Source organism: Hemicordylus capensis, chromosome 6 (genome assembly GCF_027244095.1).
Source record: "Hemicordylus capensis ecotype Gifberg chromosome 6, rHemCap1.1.pri, whole genome shotgun sequence".
Classification (NCBI taxonomy): Eukaryota; Metazoa; Chordata; class Lepidosauria; order Squamata; family Cordylidae; genus Hemicordylus; species Hemicordylus capensis.
This window is the reverse complement of record NC_069662.1, coordinates 52,371,477-52,390,964: the sequence shown is the minus strand read 5'-3', so window position 1 is coordinate 52,390,964 and position 19,488 is coordinate 52,371,477. Positions and strand designations below refer to the sequence as shown.

The following is a 19,488-nucleotide window of genomic DNA, read 5'->3' as shown; positions in this document are numbered from 1 at the left end:
CTCAGTATTAGACATCATGCCTGGTCCCTTGCTAAAAGATAGTTTAGAAAGAGGTTATTTGGAAATTAACTATCTCTCCTTCCCCAGCACTTTGTCAGATCTAATCTACTTTTTCGTGGTTCTGTTTTTGCTGTGCATGGATTGCTTTAAAGGTTTTTTATCTCCTCATTGAAGACAGTGAAATGATGTTAAGTTAGATAACCATGTTTTAAGATGAGTTTTGCATGACCTGAGTTGCTAAACCAAAGCAGAGCTTCTTTCTAGAGTCCAGCAGCTATAAACTTACATAAGATAAACATTTGCAAATAATGTTATTTCTGCAAACAACTGAAGCCCAGCCCGGTTTTGCCTATCTGTGAGAGCTGCACAGCTCCCAGCGGCTGCATGACAGCAAACCCACAAGGGAACCCCAGCTGCTATTTCGGGTTAAGGGTGTGCCGTGCAGCACCCACACACCAACAGCTTCCCAGCCGGTGTCAAAAAGCTCCCCATAATGCACTGTGCACTCATGTGGTGCATTATGGGAGTTCTGGGGGCCTCCCAGCCCCCAAATCTCCCTGATGCTGGCAGAAGCCGGCAATCATCTGGGTGGGCAATCCACTTGCCCAGCAACACGGAGAAGATCATTTGCGGGAGAGGTAAGCTTTTAGGCTTCCTCCCCTTGCCCTTTTATTTATTTATTGTTAAATTTATATACCACCTTTCATTAAAAACAATCCCAAGGCATTTTTTTTAAAACCTGGCACGTTTCAGGCTAAAACAAGCTCTTTGTCAGAGATTTGAAACACACACACACACACACACACACACACACACACACACACACACACACACACACACACGTAAATGACTGTAGTTAAGTCTTATAACATTACGTTATAAGAACATGATCATGAAAAAGGGCTCTGTATATAAATGTCTTACCCTAACCCAAGTCAAATTTGCCAATTTATCCGAACTCGTAAACAGCAAGAAACAAGTAAGCACTTCCTATTATTCTTTAAAAGGGGGTATCCTGAAGCATCTTTAATGTTTAACTTCTAGTTTGCTTTCAGAGCAAACAAGAGTGGACTGGAATTGCATTTGTCAGCCCTTTCAAGAAGCAGGAGCAACCCCGATTATTTGACACTCCTTACCTTTCCATAACTCAAGTTGTAAGTCAAGTCCAAAACTATGTTGTGACTTCTGCCTCAGAAGTACAGCACAACACATGCAAGCTCTCAGGGCACATCTATGCTACAAACTGTTTACAAACAGTCATTCCCTCTTCCCAGGGAGCCTGGGAATTGTAGTTCCTGAGAAGGCACCACATGGGTAGAAAATTCTCTAACAGAGCAGCAATTCATCAGACTACAGCTACCAGGATTCTTTGGGGAAGGCCATAATTCTTAAAGTGGTATGAATGGAATATTTGTCATCTTAATATGCCCTTACTCTCTCTTTCCTTCTTTTCCCCCCACAGGCTAGCCAGCAATCAGACAAGCTAAGCTTCCCTTTAACCAACCACAGCGATCAAACTGGCGAGAAAGGTGAGCACACACTTCCAGCACATGCACCAATCCCAACTGGGGAAGGAGAATGGAACAAAAGTGGGACCACAAATGTGTTTGCTCCAAAAACAAAGCCTGGCATAGAGAAAGACCAGTCTGGAGCAAGTGCTGTGTGCTGTTGGTGGTTTATTTATTTATTTGTTCATTTATTACACTTTTATACCACCCCACACTCGTGTCTCTGGGAAGTTCACAATGATAAAACAGTTAAAACACATATAAAAACACATAAAAACAATTAAAAACTAACAATTGAAAACTAACAATTTAAAAATCAATCACAGAATTAAAAACCTATATATTATTAAGAAGCTGAAAAAGCCTGAGTAAAAAGATGGGATTTAAAATATTTTTACAAAATTGTCATGGATGGGGAGGATCGTATCTCAATAGGGAGTGCATTCCACAGTCTCGGGGCAGCAACCAAAAAGGCCTGTCTCCGTGTGGCCACCAGACGAACTGGCGGCAAATGGAGACGGACCTCCAGAGATGACCGCAATGGACGGTGGGGCTCATAATGAAGAAGACGTTCTCTCAAAAACTCAGGGCCTAAGCCATTTAGGGCTTTATAAGTTATAACTAGCACTTTGTATTTTGCCCGGAAACCTATAGGCAGCCAGTGTAACTCCATCAATAGAGGTGTAATGTGGTCTCTCCAAGATGACCCAGAGACCAACCTGGCTGCCGCATTCTGAACCAACTGAAGTTTCTGGACTACGTACAAAGGCAGCACCACGTAGAGCACATTACAGAAGTCAAGTCTGGAGGTTACCAACAAATGTACCACTATTTTGAGGTCATTGATCTTGAGAAACGGGCGCAGCTGGCATATCAGCCAGAGCTGATAGAAAGCACCCCTGGCTACTGCCTCAACCTGAGAAACCAGGGAAAGGTGTGAATCCAGAAGTACTCCCAGACTGCGAACCTGTTCGTTTTGGGGAAGTGTGACCCCATCTAGAACAAGTAGATCAAAATCATCTCTAGAGTTCTGACCCCACACAATAAGTACCTTCATTTTATCTGGATTCAGCTTCAGTTTATTCTCCCTCATCCAGCCCATTACTGCTTCCAGGCAGGCATTTAGGGAGGATATGCCAGCTCCTGAAGAAGCTGACATGTAGAAGTAGATCTGGGTGTCATCAGCATACTGGTAACATCCAGCTCCAAATCCCCTGATGATCTCTCCCAGCGGTTTCATGTAGATATTAAAAAGCATTGGAGAAAGTACGGAGCCTTGTGGGACACCATACTTAAACTCAGATTTAGAAGAGCAACAGTCTCCAATCAACACCATCTGGAATCTGTCTGAGAGGTAGGAGTGGAACCACTGTAAAGCAGTTCCTCCCACCCCCCCAACACTCTCAGACATTGCAGAAGGATACTATGGTCGATAGTATCGAAAGCCACCGAGAGATCCAAAAGGACCAAAAGAGTCACACTTCCTCTGTCAATTGCCAATTGGAGATCATCCATCAGGCCGACCAAGGCAGTCTCCACCCCATAGCCCACCCGAAAACCAGTTTGAAATGGGTCTAAATAATCAGTTTCCTCCAAGACCGCCTGGAGCTGAGAGGCCACCACCCTCTCAGTTACCTTGCCCAACCATGGGAGGTTGGAAACAGGCCTGTAATTGCTCAACTCTGAGGGATCCAACGCAGGCTCCTTTAGAAGAGGTCTAATAATTGCCTCCTTGAGACAAGGAGGCATCCTGCCCTCCCTCAGAGAGGCATTTATTATTTCCACCATGCTGCGTACAATAGCCTCCCTGCTAGACAGACCAAGCCATGTTGGGCAAGGGTCAAGAGAGCAAGTGGTAGGCCTCACCGCTCCAAGCAGCTTGTCCACATCCTCAGGAGTCACAAACTGAAACCCAGTTGAGTCACATAAGAGGAGTTGTCGGACACCTCCAGTTCAGACATCAAATTAATTGTAGACTCTCCATCTAAATCGGCCCGAATCCGAGAGATTTTATCTGTGAAAAATTCTTTAAACACATCACAGCGGGTAACTGATGATTCCAAATTCTGGTTCAAGGGATGGGGGGCAGAGACTAGTTCCCTCACAACCCTGAGCAACTCCGCTGCACATGAACTCGCAGAGGCAATATGGGCAGAAAAGAACCACCTGATGTCGTAATCTGTCAGATTCGCGTTGAGTCTTTCTCCACTTGCGCGCCAGTCGCCTACCTTGCCGCTTCAGCCCCCGTAGATCTTCCGTATACCAAGGGGCCAGTTTTGAAGCAGGTCGGAGGGGACACTTAGAAGCAATTATGTCTACTACCCTGGTGAGCAAGTTGTTCCAATTCTCAACCAGGGCATCAACAGGATCACCGGCAAAGCCAACATTAAATCCCTCCAAGGCTTCTTAGAATCCTACCGGATCCAATAACCTCTTCGGGTGGACCATTCTAATAGGCCGCTCACCCCTGCGGAGGTGGGAAGTGGTCATAAGTCCAACCTTAACCAGATGGTGGTCCGTCCATGACAATGGGGAGATCACAGGAGTCCCCACCCACGGAACACCACCCTGATTGGAGTAAAAGACCAAATCAAGCATGTGACCTGCAATATGTGTCAACTGCTTGGGATAGACCTATAGTTGTCATGGCCGCTATGACTCCTGAGCTGCCCCAGACAAATCGGTCCCAAAATGAACATTGAAGTCCCCCAGCAACAAAACTCTGTGAGACTCCAACGCAAGTTCTGCGACAAAGTCCATGAGCTAAGTAAGGGATTCCGTTGGGCAGCAGGGTGATCGGTACACCAACAAGTCCCAATCTATCCCTGGTCCTCAAACTCAAGTACACAGTATTTGAGTGGTACTGTGTACTTGAGTTTGGGGACCAACTGGCGGTTGGCAAGAAAGGCGCATCTTTCATTTGGAGGAGCAAACAAGCCTGGTTGTAATTAATTTAGTGTGATTATTTGATAACTGAGTATGGCAAGATATCCAGATTTGCCAACATGTATATTTGGAAAGCAAAAATCAAACAAACATGCATCTCTGCCAGAGTTCTTCAATTGTCCCCATCACAGAAATAAAACCATGAGGGAGGAGGTGAACAGTGGGAATGTGAGCAGGACAGGACAGGTATAAAAAGAACATGATATAATTATGTAAGGCCATTTCACTTTTGTTCTTCCCAAAGAGAACTAGGAGTAATGGTAAAATCCACAGTTCATTAATATAATCCATTTTCTGCTTTCTGACACTGAAAGGGGAGTATCATACCAGGGCTAAAATGGACTGGAGCAGAAGTCTTCAGGGCCAGACCTAGAGATGATGTGCATGTTACACAAAAGAAGGTGGTAAACTGAGACAGAAGAATGTTGGATTAGATCAGAAGAGGAGATCTGGTCTTGTAGTAGTAAGCATGACTTGTCCCCTTAGCTAAGCAGGGTCCACCCTGGTTGCATTTGAAAGGGAGACTAGAAGTGTGCGCACTGTAAGATATTCCCCTCAGGATGGAGCCACTCTAGGAAGAGCAGAAGGTTCCAAGTTCCCTCCCTGGCAGCATCTCCAAGATAGGGCTGAGAGAGATTCCTACCTGCAACCTTGGAGAAGCCGCTGCCAGTCTGTGTAGACAATATTGAGCTAGTTACGCCAAAGGTCTGACTCAGTATATGGCAGCTTCCTGTGTTCCTATGACCACTTTGGGCACATATATTCAGGTGTGTCATAGATGCTCTCCTGCATGAGATGACCTAATGAACAATGTGCAATGAATTAATGCACTGGGGAGAAAGGTTTGAGATAGTCTATTCCTTGATGTGATCGTTTACTACATGAAGGAGGTATTTTATATGGGGGAGCATTCAACATTATAACATGCACCCTCCAATATGGAATCTGCAGAGGTACACTCTAGACATCTAGAGTGTACCTCTAGACCTTAACCTGCCCCTCAAGTCTACACAATGTGGCCTGGTCTGTGCATGTAGTAGAATGAGATTGTACAGATGTGAGATAGTAGAATGGACTGTACCACTACAGATCACATTTGAGAGGTGGGAGAGAGTGCATGTGTTAAAAAAAACACCTCTCCCTTTCCAGTGGAAAACTGGTACAGCAAGGAACATATTGAACTAGGATCTTTCACCCTGGTGTGCTAGTCTTCTGTCGAGTAATTATTATTATTTTGCATGGGGAGCATCCAAAAATGGTGCAATGGTGCAGGCCAAGGCTGGCATCACCACATGGCATATTTGGGCAGCTGCTGAGGGCCCAGCATTTTGCTGAGACCTTCTCTGACCCTCTGGGTGGACCCTGCTCCCCTGGGTGTGATGCAGTAGGCAGTCTCATTGTGTACATGCTTTGGGTTCACTGGAATCTCTAGTTTAATTAATTTATAATTTCCTTTGCACAGCACAGTTTGGAAATTACCAGACTAGGTAGATTACTCCCTTTGGATGGACAGCTCCAAAGGCTGGGTGTCCAAAAAGGCCTTACCCTGCCAAGTCCCAACCCATATGACTTCAGAAAAATAGGGGCCGTCCAACAAAGCTTCCCCTCTTGGTCAGGAAGAATTTCATTCTTGGTAGACTGACTCTAGCTGGCAGTTAACAGTAAATGGTGGTCACTGCCAGCCATGTTTCTCTCCCACAGTGCCCCAGGTAGTGTTGCAATGCTCTGTGGGCCATTGTGTGGGACTTGATGGGCAGCAACTGCCAGCTAGAGCACTATATTGTCTACTGCTGGCCTGCCACAAATGAAATAAACCTGTGTCTGCTGTCATGGTAAGGTAAGGGGGGCACCAGAAGTCCACTTGCTGAGGGAGGCCTCTCAAACCTGGAACCAGCCCTGATACAATCTACCACCTCACTCTGCAGCATGTGTAGGCAGGCCTTTTCAACTTAGATGGCAAAAAGTTAAGTCACAATTTCTCCTCTTCCCCCCGCAGGCCTCCTTTTTCTCTTCCTCCCTCTGCCCCTTCACTGCTCTTGGTTTGCCCTTCTTTTGATGAGAGCTGCAGTGGAGGATCTGCCTTCAAAATGTGTACACAACGGGTGTACACATGAACCCTATTCACATGTTATGAGTGACAGCCACTCTCACACTTACAACTGCATAAGGAGGGAGGGAGGTCTGCCTTGTGCTTTCACTCACTCCATCCAGCTGGCCCAATCATGTCCCATTTGTCTGAAGGGGAAGGCAACGTAAGTGTGATGGCTGGTGGTTCAGAGAGCTGCAACCTGGATTACCCAAGGTTATAGTTCATCACACTTATGGCACCTCCCCCTTCAGATAAATGGGGCTGTAAGCATGGATGAGTCAGCTGGAGGAGGTGATTGACAGCAGAGGCGGGACTTCCTCCCTGCTTCTGCAGGTGTGAGTGTGGCTGGCACTCATAACATGCATAGGGCTTTTGTGTGCAGGTTTTCTAGAATCATTCTTCCAAGCCAGGTGCCACCTTGGACAACGTGACACTGCCTGCAAGCCAGTGCTCTGGTAAACCTGTTTGGAATACATATACCTACCATAGTGATGCCATCTTGGAAATGCTTCTCTGCCATTGCTACTGTGAGGGGCTGGCACAAGTGAGGTTGACGCCAACAGGCAGCTTCGTGGGGCAACCTTTATCCAAAATTTACTGCCCAAGCGATCATCGCCTCAGCAGCCAGCACAGTTACCAGTCCCACCTCATGACTGGGTGGGAATATGCCTTGACTGCTAAGACAGGCAGGCCCTTTGAATTTGTCTGCCCTTCCCTCCATTGCCAACAACAACGCAGGGACACCCTGTTATGTTGGAATATTCTTCTGATCTGTTCAGGCTTCTTGGCCTTGAGAGAGGTTAATGAGTAACAAGCCCATGAAGACTGCCAGCATGGGCCAATCGGTCATCCCTCTTTCCTGCCTCCGTCCTGCACTTGTTCTGCTTCTGCCTCTCCTGCCACCTACTATACTGCTAGTTCAAGTTTGGCACTTGCTTTTCCAGTGCCATTTAACAGGGGTCCCTTCTAGTTTATATCATTTCCAAGTGTTCAAAACTCTTTGCAGATATTATGTCTTTGATGTCCTTAAAATAACTCGGTAAGGTAAGTATTGTTCTTGGCATATTGCAGCTGATGCTGAGAGGGGGTGGCTTGCCTAAGGCCACCTAGTGAGTACATGGCAGAGGTGTGAGAATCAAACCAGGGAAGTCTCGATGTGTAGCTCAGTCTCTTAGCCTCTATGCTACATTGGCTCTCAAATACACTCCCCCAGTTACCAGCTTTTTACCCAGCCCTTCAAGCATGATCAGGTATCATGGTGGCCATTTAGATCCTGAGTGTGAGCAAACTAACAAACAAGGAAGATAAAGAGAGTTTTGGGGTACAGTTCTTACACCAACCTAAAAGAGCTGCCCCTAAAAAGACAATCCCTGATGCACCTAAGGAAAAAGGAGTGGAGGAACTCTCAAGGGAATACAAAGAAGCAGGAACCATTCCTCTCCCCTAAATAGGCAGCCCCTGTTAAAATGAGCATATGAAGTTGCCACTGACTGCTTTAGATCATTAGGTCATCTAGCCCAGTATTGTCTGCTCTAACCAACAGCTCCCTGCCACTGATCCCTTAGCTGGAAATTGCAGGACTGAACTTGCAGACTTCTGCATATAAAGCAGGGGCTTTGCTACAGACTTATCGTTCACCCCAAACATTTGGGGCTGCGAAAAGAACTTTTAAATCTGAAGTTACCATTTCCAGGCAGACTTGAGCCCTCTCGTTTAGAAATTAAGCCTTGCTTGCCATTAATTCTGATGTACTGGGGGGAAACTGATGTTCATGGGACCTTTGCAGCATCCTGGTATGAGGCTCAGATCAGAGAAAAAGCTGATAACAAGGGGACCAGGGACAGCCCCTAAATCTCTCCTTATGTCTCTCTCCCTCCCCACACATCCCAATCAGGAAATCACAGCCATTCCCACCATCCCCACCTCTTCTTGGTAGATTTAAGACCTGGGAGTGTCATTTTTTAAATTAACTGCTGCTTCCAGGATTATCTTTGAACATCGCTCCCTTTTCAATCAGTCAATCAATCAATCTTTGTTAGGGTCTCAGACTAGCACAAGGAAAAAGGAGCATGTAACAAGTGATATTAAAAGCAGACCAAAGCGATAGAATCTGTGCCTATTAGCATAAAGACTGTGAGGCTACTATGAAACTAAGATTAAAAACTATGAATGTCTGTACAAAGTGATAAAGGAGTCATAAAAAACAATAGCACGTAAGGTTACTACGAAATTATTGTAAGATTAAAAACTCCGAATGTCTGCAAAAAGCGATAAAAGGGCACTTCTCCCTTTTAACATCTCAGCTCAAGAGCCATACCCACAAAATGTTCCTACTGCAGGCCTGTTTGATCTCTCTACTCCATGTCATGTCACAGGCTTGCGAATGACCCCAGGTGAGAAGGATCTCAGTAGCAGCCCTGAAGACATCCGTAAGAACACAGCAGCTACCTTGATCCGGCAGGAAGTGGAATTGCAGATGGCGAACGCTATCCAAGCCTTGCAGGAGGACATGAGGAAAGTAATGGAGAGACTCCGCCACCTGGAATCATTGGCAACATTGCAGGTATGTTGTTGCTTCTGAAGTGAGGGGTGGTGGTGAATCTATTCACAAATAGATTAATAACTTTTTGACTGAAAAAGCCCTCAAGGCAATATAGCTATATTACAGATTAGAACATATTACAAATTGCTACAGTATGCATGTGATGAAGCTACTGGAATGAAGTCCTAAAGCTAATCAAAGACATTGCAAAAACAGAAATCCCTAGCTCTACTCGAGTAGCACGTCTTCATACATACTGGAAGCATGAACATCTTAAGATTCAACAAAAATTCTTTCAGCTTTCCAAAATCATGGTTGCTAATAACATAAATTTTAACAATCTCTATAGTGGCGAGTTGGTTCTACAAAATCTGGAATCTTTTGCTAATGAAAATGCTTTCTCCGCAACTTAAAATGGCAAATCAGGGGAATTCCTACTTCATGATTCCTTTTTATCTCTTATGGCGAGAGTAACCGAGAGAGGATTAGATCAACCTGAACACCACCCATTCCATTTGGATCTAGTAATATAGTTTTGGCACGATGGTGGTTTATTGGGCGTAATAAGAACAGAAGAGTCACACTTCTCAGTGCCAGGAAACAGTCTTTTTAAAATTCAATATAGGTTTAGTTCTTTTCTTGGGTTGTATTTAACTTCATTAGACAGTTGTTCAGTGAAGACTGTCTTGCTGTGTATTCCACATACAGATATTGTAAGCTAGATTTATTCCTTACTGCTGCACAGTATTTCTCTGTAGTATAATCTTCCTGAGAGAACTGTAAAATATAATGTGAAAAAATGTTTAATGGAACATAGATCATCGAAAATCATTTAAAAAAAATACCAAAGTCTCTATTCAAAGCAATGAAAAATACATTTCAGCTAAGATTTCTTTTAAAAATAGCTGCATCAATATCAGTAGCTGAAGAAAGCTTCTGTATATTAAAAAGGTCTTTACCAGTTCACAGAAGGAGACCATGCCTGGCAGTGTTTCCTCTAAAAGGGATTCCCAGATGTTGACTACATCTCCCAGAATCCCTAGCTGCAATGGCTTTTGCTTGGGGATTGTGGGAGTTGTAGTCAACAACAACTGGAAATCAGAAGGAACACTGATGCCTGGGTTCCAGGGCATGGTCCGAGGGCACATGATACACTGAAGCTGAACAGGTCTAAATCTAGGCAGCGCCTGGAGGGGTGACCATCTAGAAAGCCCTGTGTAAGCTTTCTTGGGTTCTGGAATAGAAGAAAAGCAGGGTATAAATACGCAAAGGAGGAATTGATTAGATTAGGGTCTCCTGAACACTGAGGTACACTTGTCTTTTAGATTAAAACTAGAAGCGCATTTTGTTCCTAGACCTGCAAAGGACCCACCTTCAGAGGAAGTCAGTTCCTAGGATTGTGCATGAGTCACTGTTCAGGGAAGGAGGCAAGCCCAGAGTAGTAAGTAATGCAGAGATGCCGTAGGCAGCCTCATTGTGCGCATGCTTTGGATTCAATGAAATCTTTCGTTTAATTAATTTAGAATTCCTTTTGCACGGCACACAGTTTGGAATTACCAGACTAGGCCGATTACTCTCTCTAGGTGGAGAGTGCCAAAACCTGGGTATCAGAAAAGGCCCTGCCCTGCCAAGTCCCAACCCATATGACTTCAGAAAAATAGGGGCTGTCCAACAAAGCTTCCCCCTTTGATGCAAAGGTGTTTCCTAGCATACGTCATGGCTCTACCAGGACCAATCACAACCTTCTGGCAATTGCTGGCAATCAGTCACACTTATGGTTTGTCCTGTTCTTCCTCTAAATAGCTCAGAACGCATATAGACAAACCCACTGTGCTTCTAACCTGCTCCAGGGCAGAGGTCGAGGAAAACAGGTTCTGCTAGTTTGCAACAGAAGCCTCCATTTCACAGTACTGATTGGCTGCTGCTTTGTGGCATCATTAATCCTCCCCAACACACTTTTGCAGCAATTTCATCCACCACCCCATCCCTAAAATAACGTGAATTCTTGACCACTTAACCGGGCAAGTGGTGTGTTGAAGAACAAAAAAGTGGACATCCTAATGCCTGTAGGCTCCCAGGGGCATCTGGTGGGCCCCTGTGAAACAGGATGCTGGACTAGATGGGCCATGGGCCTGATCCAGCAAGGCTGTTCTTATGTTCTATTAGCCTGGGACTGCACAACTTCGACCCTTCCGCAGATGTTGGCCTACAGTTCCCATCACCCCTGACTATTGGTCACTGTGGCTGGGGCTGATGTGAGATGTAGTCTAAAACCAGCTAGAGGGCCAGAGTTGTACATCCCTGTATTAGCTAGTGCAGACTGCAGATGTGTGTCAAAAGCACTGTGAAGACGTAGAGAAACTGGGCTTACTCCAAAGGGAAAGTAAACACAGCAATTCCTGTTTGGAAGGCATGCTTGTAGACACCCTCAGAGTTGCTTGCAAGACTACTTTCCAGGTAGTCTTCCATCCAGGCTGGGCTACAGTGACTTAGCCTGAACAGCAGGATTCTGTAATGTGTCATCAGACTACTCTTTAGGTCAATAACAGCTGAGGCACATGATCACCCCAGTGCACCGCAGGTATAATCTTGAGGTGGTGTGTGGGGTCTTTTGTCCTATGTGCTCCGTGCATCCTGAACAGCCCACTCTACACCCTCCAGTACATTCATTCTGTTAATAACTGGCCTCTTTTCATTTTCTGGGGAAGGGATTGATGAGTTAAATGGGATTTTTGTTACGGCCAAACTTGTGCATAGCCAGATGTGTGTCCCTTCAGCACTGCTGAGGGCAAGGTCAGATTTGGGGTAGGGAGAGGGGTTAGAGAACATAGGAAAGATGTCTACAAGAAACTGCAGGGGGGAAACAGAAACAGAAACAAGATGACATTGCTGAGCAGAGGTCACTCTTAGCGGATATTGGTGAATAAGGGGTCGTGCATACAAACAGACTCTTAAAACAAAAATTGAGAAAGGAATATTAACCCTAATTTGGTCATGGACCGTAAATAAACTTACTACTACTACAACTCTGAGAAAGAGGGATGAGCCTAGAGGTGGACAGAAGTCATTGTGAAACATAGGCAAAACAGCCAAGGATTCAATTTTTACTTTTATTTTATGTTATTTTGGGCTTGGTAGTGGGGCGGGGGGAAGACGACTCAGAACAGTCTATTAAAAATTGAGCACAGATTGGGATAGTACACAGGCTTCTAGCATGTATAGTGTGAAAACTGAGGTTCAAACTATACATAAACACATGATTGGGTTAATGTGCTTGTTTTATATTCAGTAAAGAGCAGCCAGATTGGGGCCTCTGTCGATCTGGACCACAGTGTGGTGTGGGAGACAGTTTAGGATTTAACCCTCTGCTACAGTCATGCTCTAGCTGCTGTTTATTAAATAAAAGACAAGTATGCCAGCCCCAATCATGTGCTTTAAGTAATGTCCAGTTTACCACCGTCTGAAGATAATTAGGGTATAAAAATGATATGATGATGCTCATCATAATTTTTTTGTCTTTCAGGGTCACACATCTATGTGGAATCCTCTTCAACCAATCACATTGTACGATGCAAAGGTATGGTGTCCCACTGTGGCTGATATTCCAAATGCAGCCGCTGTTTTTTAGCCCACTGATACAAGCAGACACCTAAAGGGACTGACTGCGAATGCTGACGTGGGATTAGGAGCATGACTTAATTTAGGGGTTCTCAAACTTGGGTCCCCAGATGTTGTTGAACTTCAGCTCTGAAGGCCATTGTGGCTGGGGATTATGGGAGTTGAAGTCCAACGACATCTGGGGTCCCTGGTTTGAGAACCCCTGAGTTAATTTAAGCCCTCGATCCTAATCTGTATGCTAGGGCTCAGCTCTAGAAACATAGGAAGTGATAATAAAGAAGACCGAGAGTGTGCCTCTGTGCATATGTCACCCATAACAGTACCCCCACATCTTAGCTTGCTAGCAAACTTCTCCCCAGTTAAGCAGCTTGGGACTACTCCTGGACTACACCTGGTTTCTCAGGTGGAGGCCATGGCCAGGAGTGCTTTCTATCAGCTCCGGCTGATTCGACAGCTGCGTCCATTCCTTGAGGAGGATGACCTCAAAACAGTGGTGCACCAGCTGGTAACCTCCCGGCTTGACTATTGCAATGCGCTCTACGTGGGGCTGCCTTTGTACGTAGTTCGGAAACTTCAATTAGTTCAGAATGCGGCAGCCAGATTGGTCTCTGGGGCAACCCGGAGAGACCATATTACGCCTATTTTGAAATAATTGCACTGGCTACCAATATGTTTCCGGGCAAAATACAAAGTGCTGGTTATTACCTTTAAAGCCCTAAACGGCTTAGGCCCGAGTTACCTTAGAGAGCGCCTTCTTCTGCGTGATCCCCACCGCACATTAAGGTCATCTGAGGAGGTTCGTCTCCAGTTGCCACCAGCTCGTCTGGTGGCGACTCGGAGGCGGGCCTTCTCTATGGCTGCTCCAGGGCTGTGGAATGCGCTCCCTGCGGAAATCCGTAATTTGAATTCTTTATTACCCTTCAGGAGAGCCCTTAAAACGTATTTGTTTGGCCTGGCTTTCCAGGGTTTTTAAATTCTAACCTGATTTTGGGGCTTTTAATTACTGTAACTGTTTAATTGTTTTAAAATGCTTTTAAATTGTTAATTGTTGATATATTGTTTTTAATTTGTTTTACCTTTCATTGTTTTAGTGGCTTGTTTTAATTGTAAACCGCCCTGAGCCATTTTGGAAGGGCGGTATATAAATCAAATAAATAAATAAATAATTTGGAAACGTTGATGAATGAGTACCAGTTGATTCACACATGTATTAGTCCATTCAGGTTTTCATCCCTCCCCAATTCCCAGACTAGGAAAATGTATGCCAACTGCAGAAACCCCATCTGCTTGGTGTGAAGCTGCCTGTAACCAGGGGGCGGGCGGCATTCTGTCTCCAGTGCTTTTCCTTCTTTCCAATCTGGGGTGTTTCTTTCTCACCCTTCCATTTCTTGCTTCACAGGAACCACGACGTTGGCCCATACGGCTGTCTCCTGGCACCACCTTGTTCTTGCTGGCCTGGCCTTTCATTGTCCAGTGGCTCCTTTGGCGCTTTCAGAGCCGGAAGAGATGAATTGAGAAAGAGAAAGAAATAAACTATTTGAAATGACTGAAAAAAATCTGAAGGTTTAAAACTCTAGACATTGGAGTCCTACCAACACTGCTGCCTGCCAAGGGACTGTATACCTTGATCTTTGCCTAATCTTAGAAACACAATTCTGGGACCGGATGGAAATCAGATTTGTTTTGTACCAAAAAGAGGGGATTGGGAAAAGTGACTGCAAAGTGAAATTGAGGTGGGAGGGGAGATTTGTTCAGTCAGCATTCACAAGGGTGCAGAGGGAAACTGAGGCCTCAATGGATAAGGTTTCTTCTGACAAGCCAATCGGATTATGCCTTGAGTTGCATGTGCATCATGCAGCATAGCTCTTCACTTAGCAAGATTAGGAACATAGGAAACTGCCATATACTGAGTCAGACCATTGGTCTATCTAGCTCAGTATTGTCTTCACAGACTGGCAGCGGCTTCTCCAAGGTTGCAGGCAGGAATCTTTCTCAGCCCTATCCTGGAGAAGCCAGGGAGGGAACTTGGAACCTTCTGCTCTTCCCAGAGAGGCTTCATCCCCTGAGGGGAATATCTTCCAGTGCTCACACATCAAGTCTCCCATTCAGATGCAACCAGGGCAGACCCTGCTTAGCTATGGGGACAAGCCATGCTTGTTACCACAAGACCAGCTCGATTCTGGAGACTGGGGGAGGGAGGGGTGCAAAACTCCCCTTGACTAATCCAGGAGGCGGCCCTTTTTTGCTTCAGCTCCTCCAGTTGCTAAGGAGGGGGATGAATTGAGTTGAAACTGGTTCTCCTGGCTTTGGGGTCTCAGGGCTTCTACAGTGTTTTAGTCACGGGAAATGGTTTGATGATAAAGACACTGCAGTCCTCTTCAGTCTCATCATGCCTGGTTATTTCAAAAAGCCCAGTAGTGGCAAAACTGACAGAGTTCTCCAGCAGGCAGTTTAATGCCTCTTGTATGCCATTTGTCGCTGTCCTTCCTTGCTGGGGAAATGAAACTCTTTAGCAAAGTTTGTCATTTACAGACACAGGGTGGTCAGAGGTTGCCAGTGTCAGGCTCCCCCAATCTCTTCCAGAAGTGAGCAATCGGCTCGTGATCTATCTGCATGTTATTAAAGGGTAAGAGGCCGGCGCAAAGCCAGCCAAGCAGTGGCCTGCGTCACGCGCACGGGATGTGCCCCGAACGAACCCCACCCCCATCCGTGCTACTGGGAGCCCTGAGCGAGAGCTTGCCGATCCTTTTCAGGCAGCGTTTCTCTCCCTAGAGGGGAGAGAAAGGGAGAATAGACGCTTTCAGGTAGCAAACGCTGCCTGAAATGACACGGAAGCACTCGCTCGGGCTCTTCGGAGCTCGAGGCCACGCCCCTCTGGAGGGAGAGAAAGGGGAATAGACGCTTTCAGGCAGCAAACACTGCCTGAAAAGGATTGGCAAGCGCTCACTCGGGTCTCCCAGTAGCCCGGTTGGTGGGTGGGGTGGGTTTTGTTTAGGGTTCCTCCAGAGCCCAAGCCACGCCCCCCCCGGGGGCTTCAGCAGCCCCTACCATTGGTGGCCCGGGTTCTTTGAACCTATATGCACAATAGTGGCTACGCCGCTGGTAAGAGGAGAGAAGACAAAGAGGTCATTCACACAATTAAAAATGGTGTTCTACTTCTACCCGGGCTTGGGAGCTGTGTGTGCTCCCAATTTTTGGTTGTGTGAAAGCAAGGTAAGATGAAAACCTGGGTAGAAGTGATTGTGTGGAAGCAAGGTAGAAGGAAAAGCTACCCAGGTTATCCTCCTACGAGGGATGTGTGAACCAGCTCAAGGTGCCATCAAACCAAGCCAAACCCCACAGGTGGGGTCCAAGGTTCAAAAAGTAAACAAACAAATTAGATATATATACACACACATATACACACTTGCTGATCACACTCAGAGCATCTGCACCCCTAGTTTGCTGCTGCCACATTCTCCCCCCACCCCAATGCCGCTTTTTTTTTTGCTTGCCCGCCCCACCACATTCTTCACCCGCCCTCCGCTGCATATGGCATACGGGAGTATATATACATATACATACTCACTGCTGGGCATATATATATATATAGTATATATACATACTCACTGCTGGGCTTGGGATCATTCTGCCGCCTCTAGAGGGTGCTGCCGCAGCCGTGGGTATGTCTCTGAAGCTTCCCCCTCCCCCACCAGCCTCCTCTGGTATTTTCCAGGTGATCACCTAGGCATGCAAATAGCCTGTGTATATGCGCGACGGCCTTCAAAATGGCTGCCATAAGAGGGGAGAGGGCTGGAAAGGCCCGAAAATGGGCCGAACTGGCCCGGAAAATACCAGGGGGAGGCTGGGGGAGGGAGGGAGAAGCTTTAAATAACCCCCATGGCTGCAGCTGCACCCCCCAGAAGTGGCAACTATCTATCTATCTATCTATCTATCTATCTATCTATCTATCTATCTATCTATCTATCTATCTATATATACACACACACACTTCTCGAACCACGGACCAGCACGAATTTGAGCCACACTGGGGCGGGGGGGGAGGGTGTGCACAAAACTGAACATGCCTGGTCCGGTTCGAGTCCAATCTGGACTCAAACTGAACTGGACAAACCGGTTTTGTGCACACCCCTACCTCCTACGTTGCTTCCACACAACCAAAAATTGGGAGCACACAGAGCTCCCTAACCTGGGTAGAACAATTTTTGATTATGGGAATGACCTCAAAGAAATCTTAGTGTGTGTTTGGCACTTGTCAATGTCCAAATAACTTCACATCTTTTTTTTCTTCATGTTATATTTTCAGTAACTCTGAGAGGTAAGTAAGTGGCATTATCCACATATTGCATCTGAGGCTGAGAGGAAGGCCACTTGCTGAATTCATGGCAGAGGTGGGATTCAAACGAAGGATGCCCTAATTCATACCTCAGTCCCATGGGCACTATGATAGGCATGCTTCAGAGAGCTCACATGAGATCCCCTTTGTTCATGGACAGAGGGACTCTTCCATCAACAGTAACTCATCTCCACCTGTCTCTGTGCTTTTAGAACAATGGGTGTGGCACCTTTCATAAAAACCATATGTTGCCTTGCTGGATCAGATCAAAGATCCAGTGACTGATAATGAGGAACATTAGTCAAAGTAGCCCCATTGAAATTAAAAGGACAAGTTAGGCAATGTGTAACTAGTCTTTTTAATCTCATTGGGAGTGCTTTGACTAGTTTTCCTCATTGTGTCCGCCAATGAGTCCAGTACTTGCCAAAAAGTGGGCATCCAGATGAAGTCAAGAAGCACACAAGATGGGCACAATGGTGGCCCTTTCCTGTTGATTGTGCCTGGTCCTGGTCATCATAGTATCTTCAGCCAATTAATCAATTCAGCTTAAATAAATGTGCATATTACCCAAACCACAGTATATATGCTGCTTTGAGGACCTCTGGTTGAAAAGTGGGGTATAAATGGAAAATAATGGCCCACATGATGTGCAGAACTGCTTTTCCATAACTCTCTACCACAGGGCTGCTGCAAACTTGTAAGCAGTGGTTGTGCATACAGTGCTATTGCAGTTTTCCCCATTTGCCACAATGGGACATCAGGGCTGTTTACAAGTCCGCAGCACAGATGTAACGCTGTGCATCATGTGAGACAATATGTTTTTAGTATTGAATAATGTGTAAGACAGCCTATAATTTAATAAAAGAAAAGCTGCCAGTCATGGTTAGAAGGGGAAAGGCTGGTCTTTACGAATACAAATACAGTGAATATTTATATACCACTTTTCAACAAAAGTTCCCAAAGCAGTTTACATAGATCGAAATAAATAAATAAAATGGCTTCCTGTCCCCAAAGGACTAACAATCTAAAAAGAAACATAAGGTAGACACCAGCAACAGCCACTGGAAGGATGCTGTGCTGGGGATGGATGGGGCCAGCTGCTCACCCCCTGCTCAATAAAGAGAATCACCACTTTTTAAAGGTGCCTCTTTGATCATTTAGCAGGGGACTAACTGATCTTTGATGATGTATTTTCATTTTCTGTTACAGTAACACACCAAGGCCAACACAGCCTTAAAAAAAAAAAAAAGGAACAAAAAGAAGTTACCCTTAATTCTCAGCCCATGTACTCACCAATTAAAACTGGTCACAACAAATTTATTAATTATATAGTTGATTAATCTACTGATTAAAGGATATAGTCTGTTTGGCCATACCTGACTGTCTGGTTTATACTGATCTCTCTCCATCCTTGTGTGCACCTAAGGATAGTTTAGAATGCGCACATATAGACTGTTCATCATGTATGAACTGGCCCTGTAGGGGTAGTAAAGAAATAATATGAGTGATTCTGTCCCATTGACCCAATGGCTGCCATGTTCCAGTAAACACATTTGGAAATATATGTATGTGTATATTTTTCTACCTCCTAAGAAATACACATCTTCTACATTAATTCTGCCACAGCATAGGGAAGTAGGGAGTTCTTCAGGTACAAAGCTGATGCTCTTTGGCTGCCTGCCTGCCTCTCTCAAGGATTTAAAGCCACGCAGGCAAGATCCTTCACCTACCCACCACTCTAGTCTTCGCTGGGCAAGCTGTACAATCCAGCCCCAAAGATACTACCACCAGATAGGAGGGACTTCTCAGGCAGCACAATCATGCCTGATGACTTGGGCAAGTGAGTCAAGCTGCACCCTATAGGTGAAGTTAGCTCTCCTGGCCTTGTTTTTACATACACAGAGCCCTGCAATTTGGTCTAGGGAAAATACAGCTACTGTTAAATATCTGATTCATACAGGCAGGTAGAAGTGTTTTAAAATAAATAATTAACACTGTGAGATAACTCATGATTATTTCCAGCTGGAACTTTCCCCAGTCATACGAGCTTTCTCAGACCTTACTGCGGGTTTTCTGCAAGGCTTTACTGAGAATTCGAAGTTGCCCAAAAAAACCGACGCAAAAAAGTTGATTTTTTTTTACCCTGGATATAAATCAGGCTACACTTTAATGCATGATTTTTAAAAAAAACGGATTGTGTGTGAAGTGCACCTTGACTTGTCCCCTTAGCTAATCAGGGACCGCCCTGGGTACATATGAATGGGAGACTAGAAGTGTGAGCACTGTAAGATATTCCCCTCAGGGGATGGAGCCGCTCTGGGAAGAGCATCTAGGTTTCAAGTTCCCTCCCTGACAGCATCTCCAAGATAGGACAAGATTATTATTTTTTTAATAGGACAAGATTTTTTTATTGAACCAACAAACTACCAAAGCTTACAGTACGTTGCCA

General features: G+C 45.4%; 1 protein-coding gene and 1 long non-coding RNA gene across 4 annotated transcripts in view; one reads left to right on the top strand and one right to left on the bottom strand.

Moving 5' to 3' along the window:
• Positions 1-15,079, top strand: part of ACBD4 (acyl-CoA binding domain containing 4) — a 42,877-nt gene extending 27,798 nt beyond the window's left edge. For all 3 annotated transcript variants that reach the window (XM_053265233.1, XM_053265230.1, XM_053265231.1), the window contains exons 8-11: positions 1,463-1,529; positions 8,919-9,106; positions 12,609-12,662; positions 14,103-15,079. In XM_053265233.1, the coding sequence (XP_053121208.1) occupies positions 1,463-1,529; positions 8,919-9,106; positions 12,609-12,662; positions 14,103-14,213 (420 nt within the window). In that variant the 3' untranslated portion in view covers positions 14,214-15,079. The remainder of the gene's footprint in view (positions 1-1,462; positions 1,530-8,918; positions 9,107-12,608; positions 12,663-14,102) is intronic.
• LOC128331621 (uncharacterized) lies at positions 9,187-16,443 on the bottom strand. Its single transcript, XR_008310370.1, has 3 exons — positions 16,309-16,443; positions 14,081-14,191; positions 9,187-9,862 (listed from the first exon to the last, which is right to left on the bottom strand). It is a non-coding gene; the product is annotated as an uncharacterized LOC128331621 (long non-coding RNA).
• Between the last annotated feature and the right edge of the window lie 3,045 nt (positions 16,444-19,488).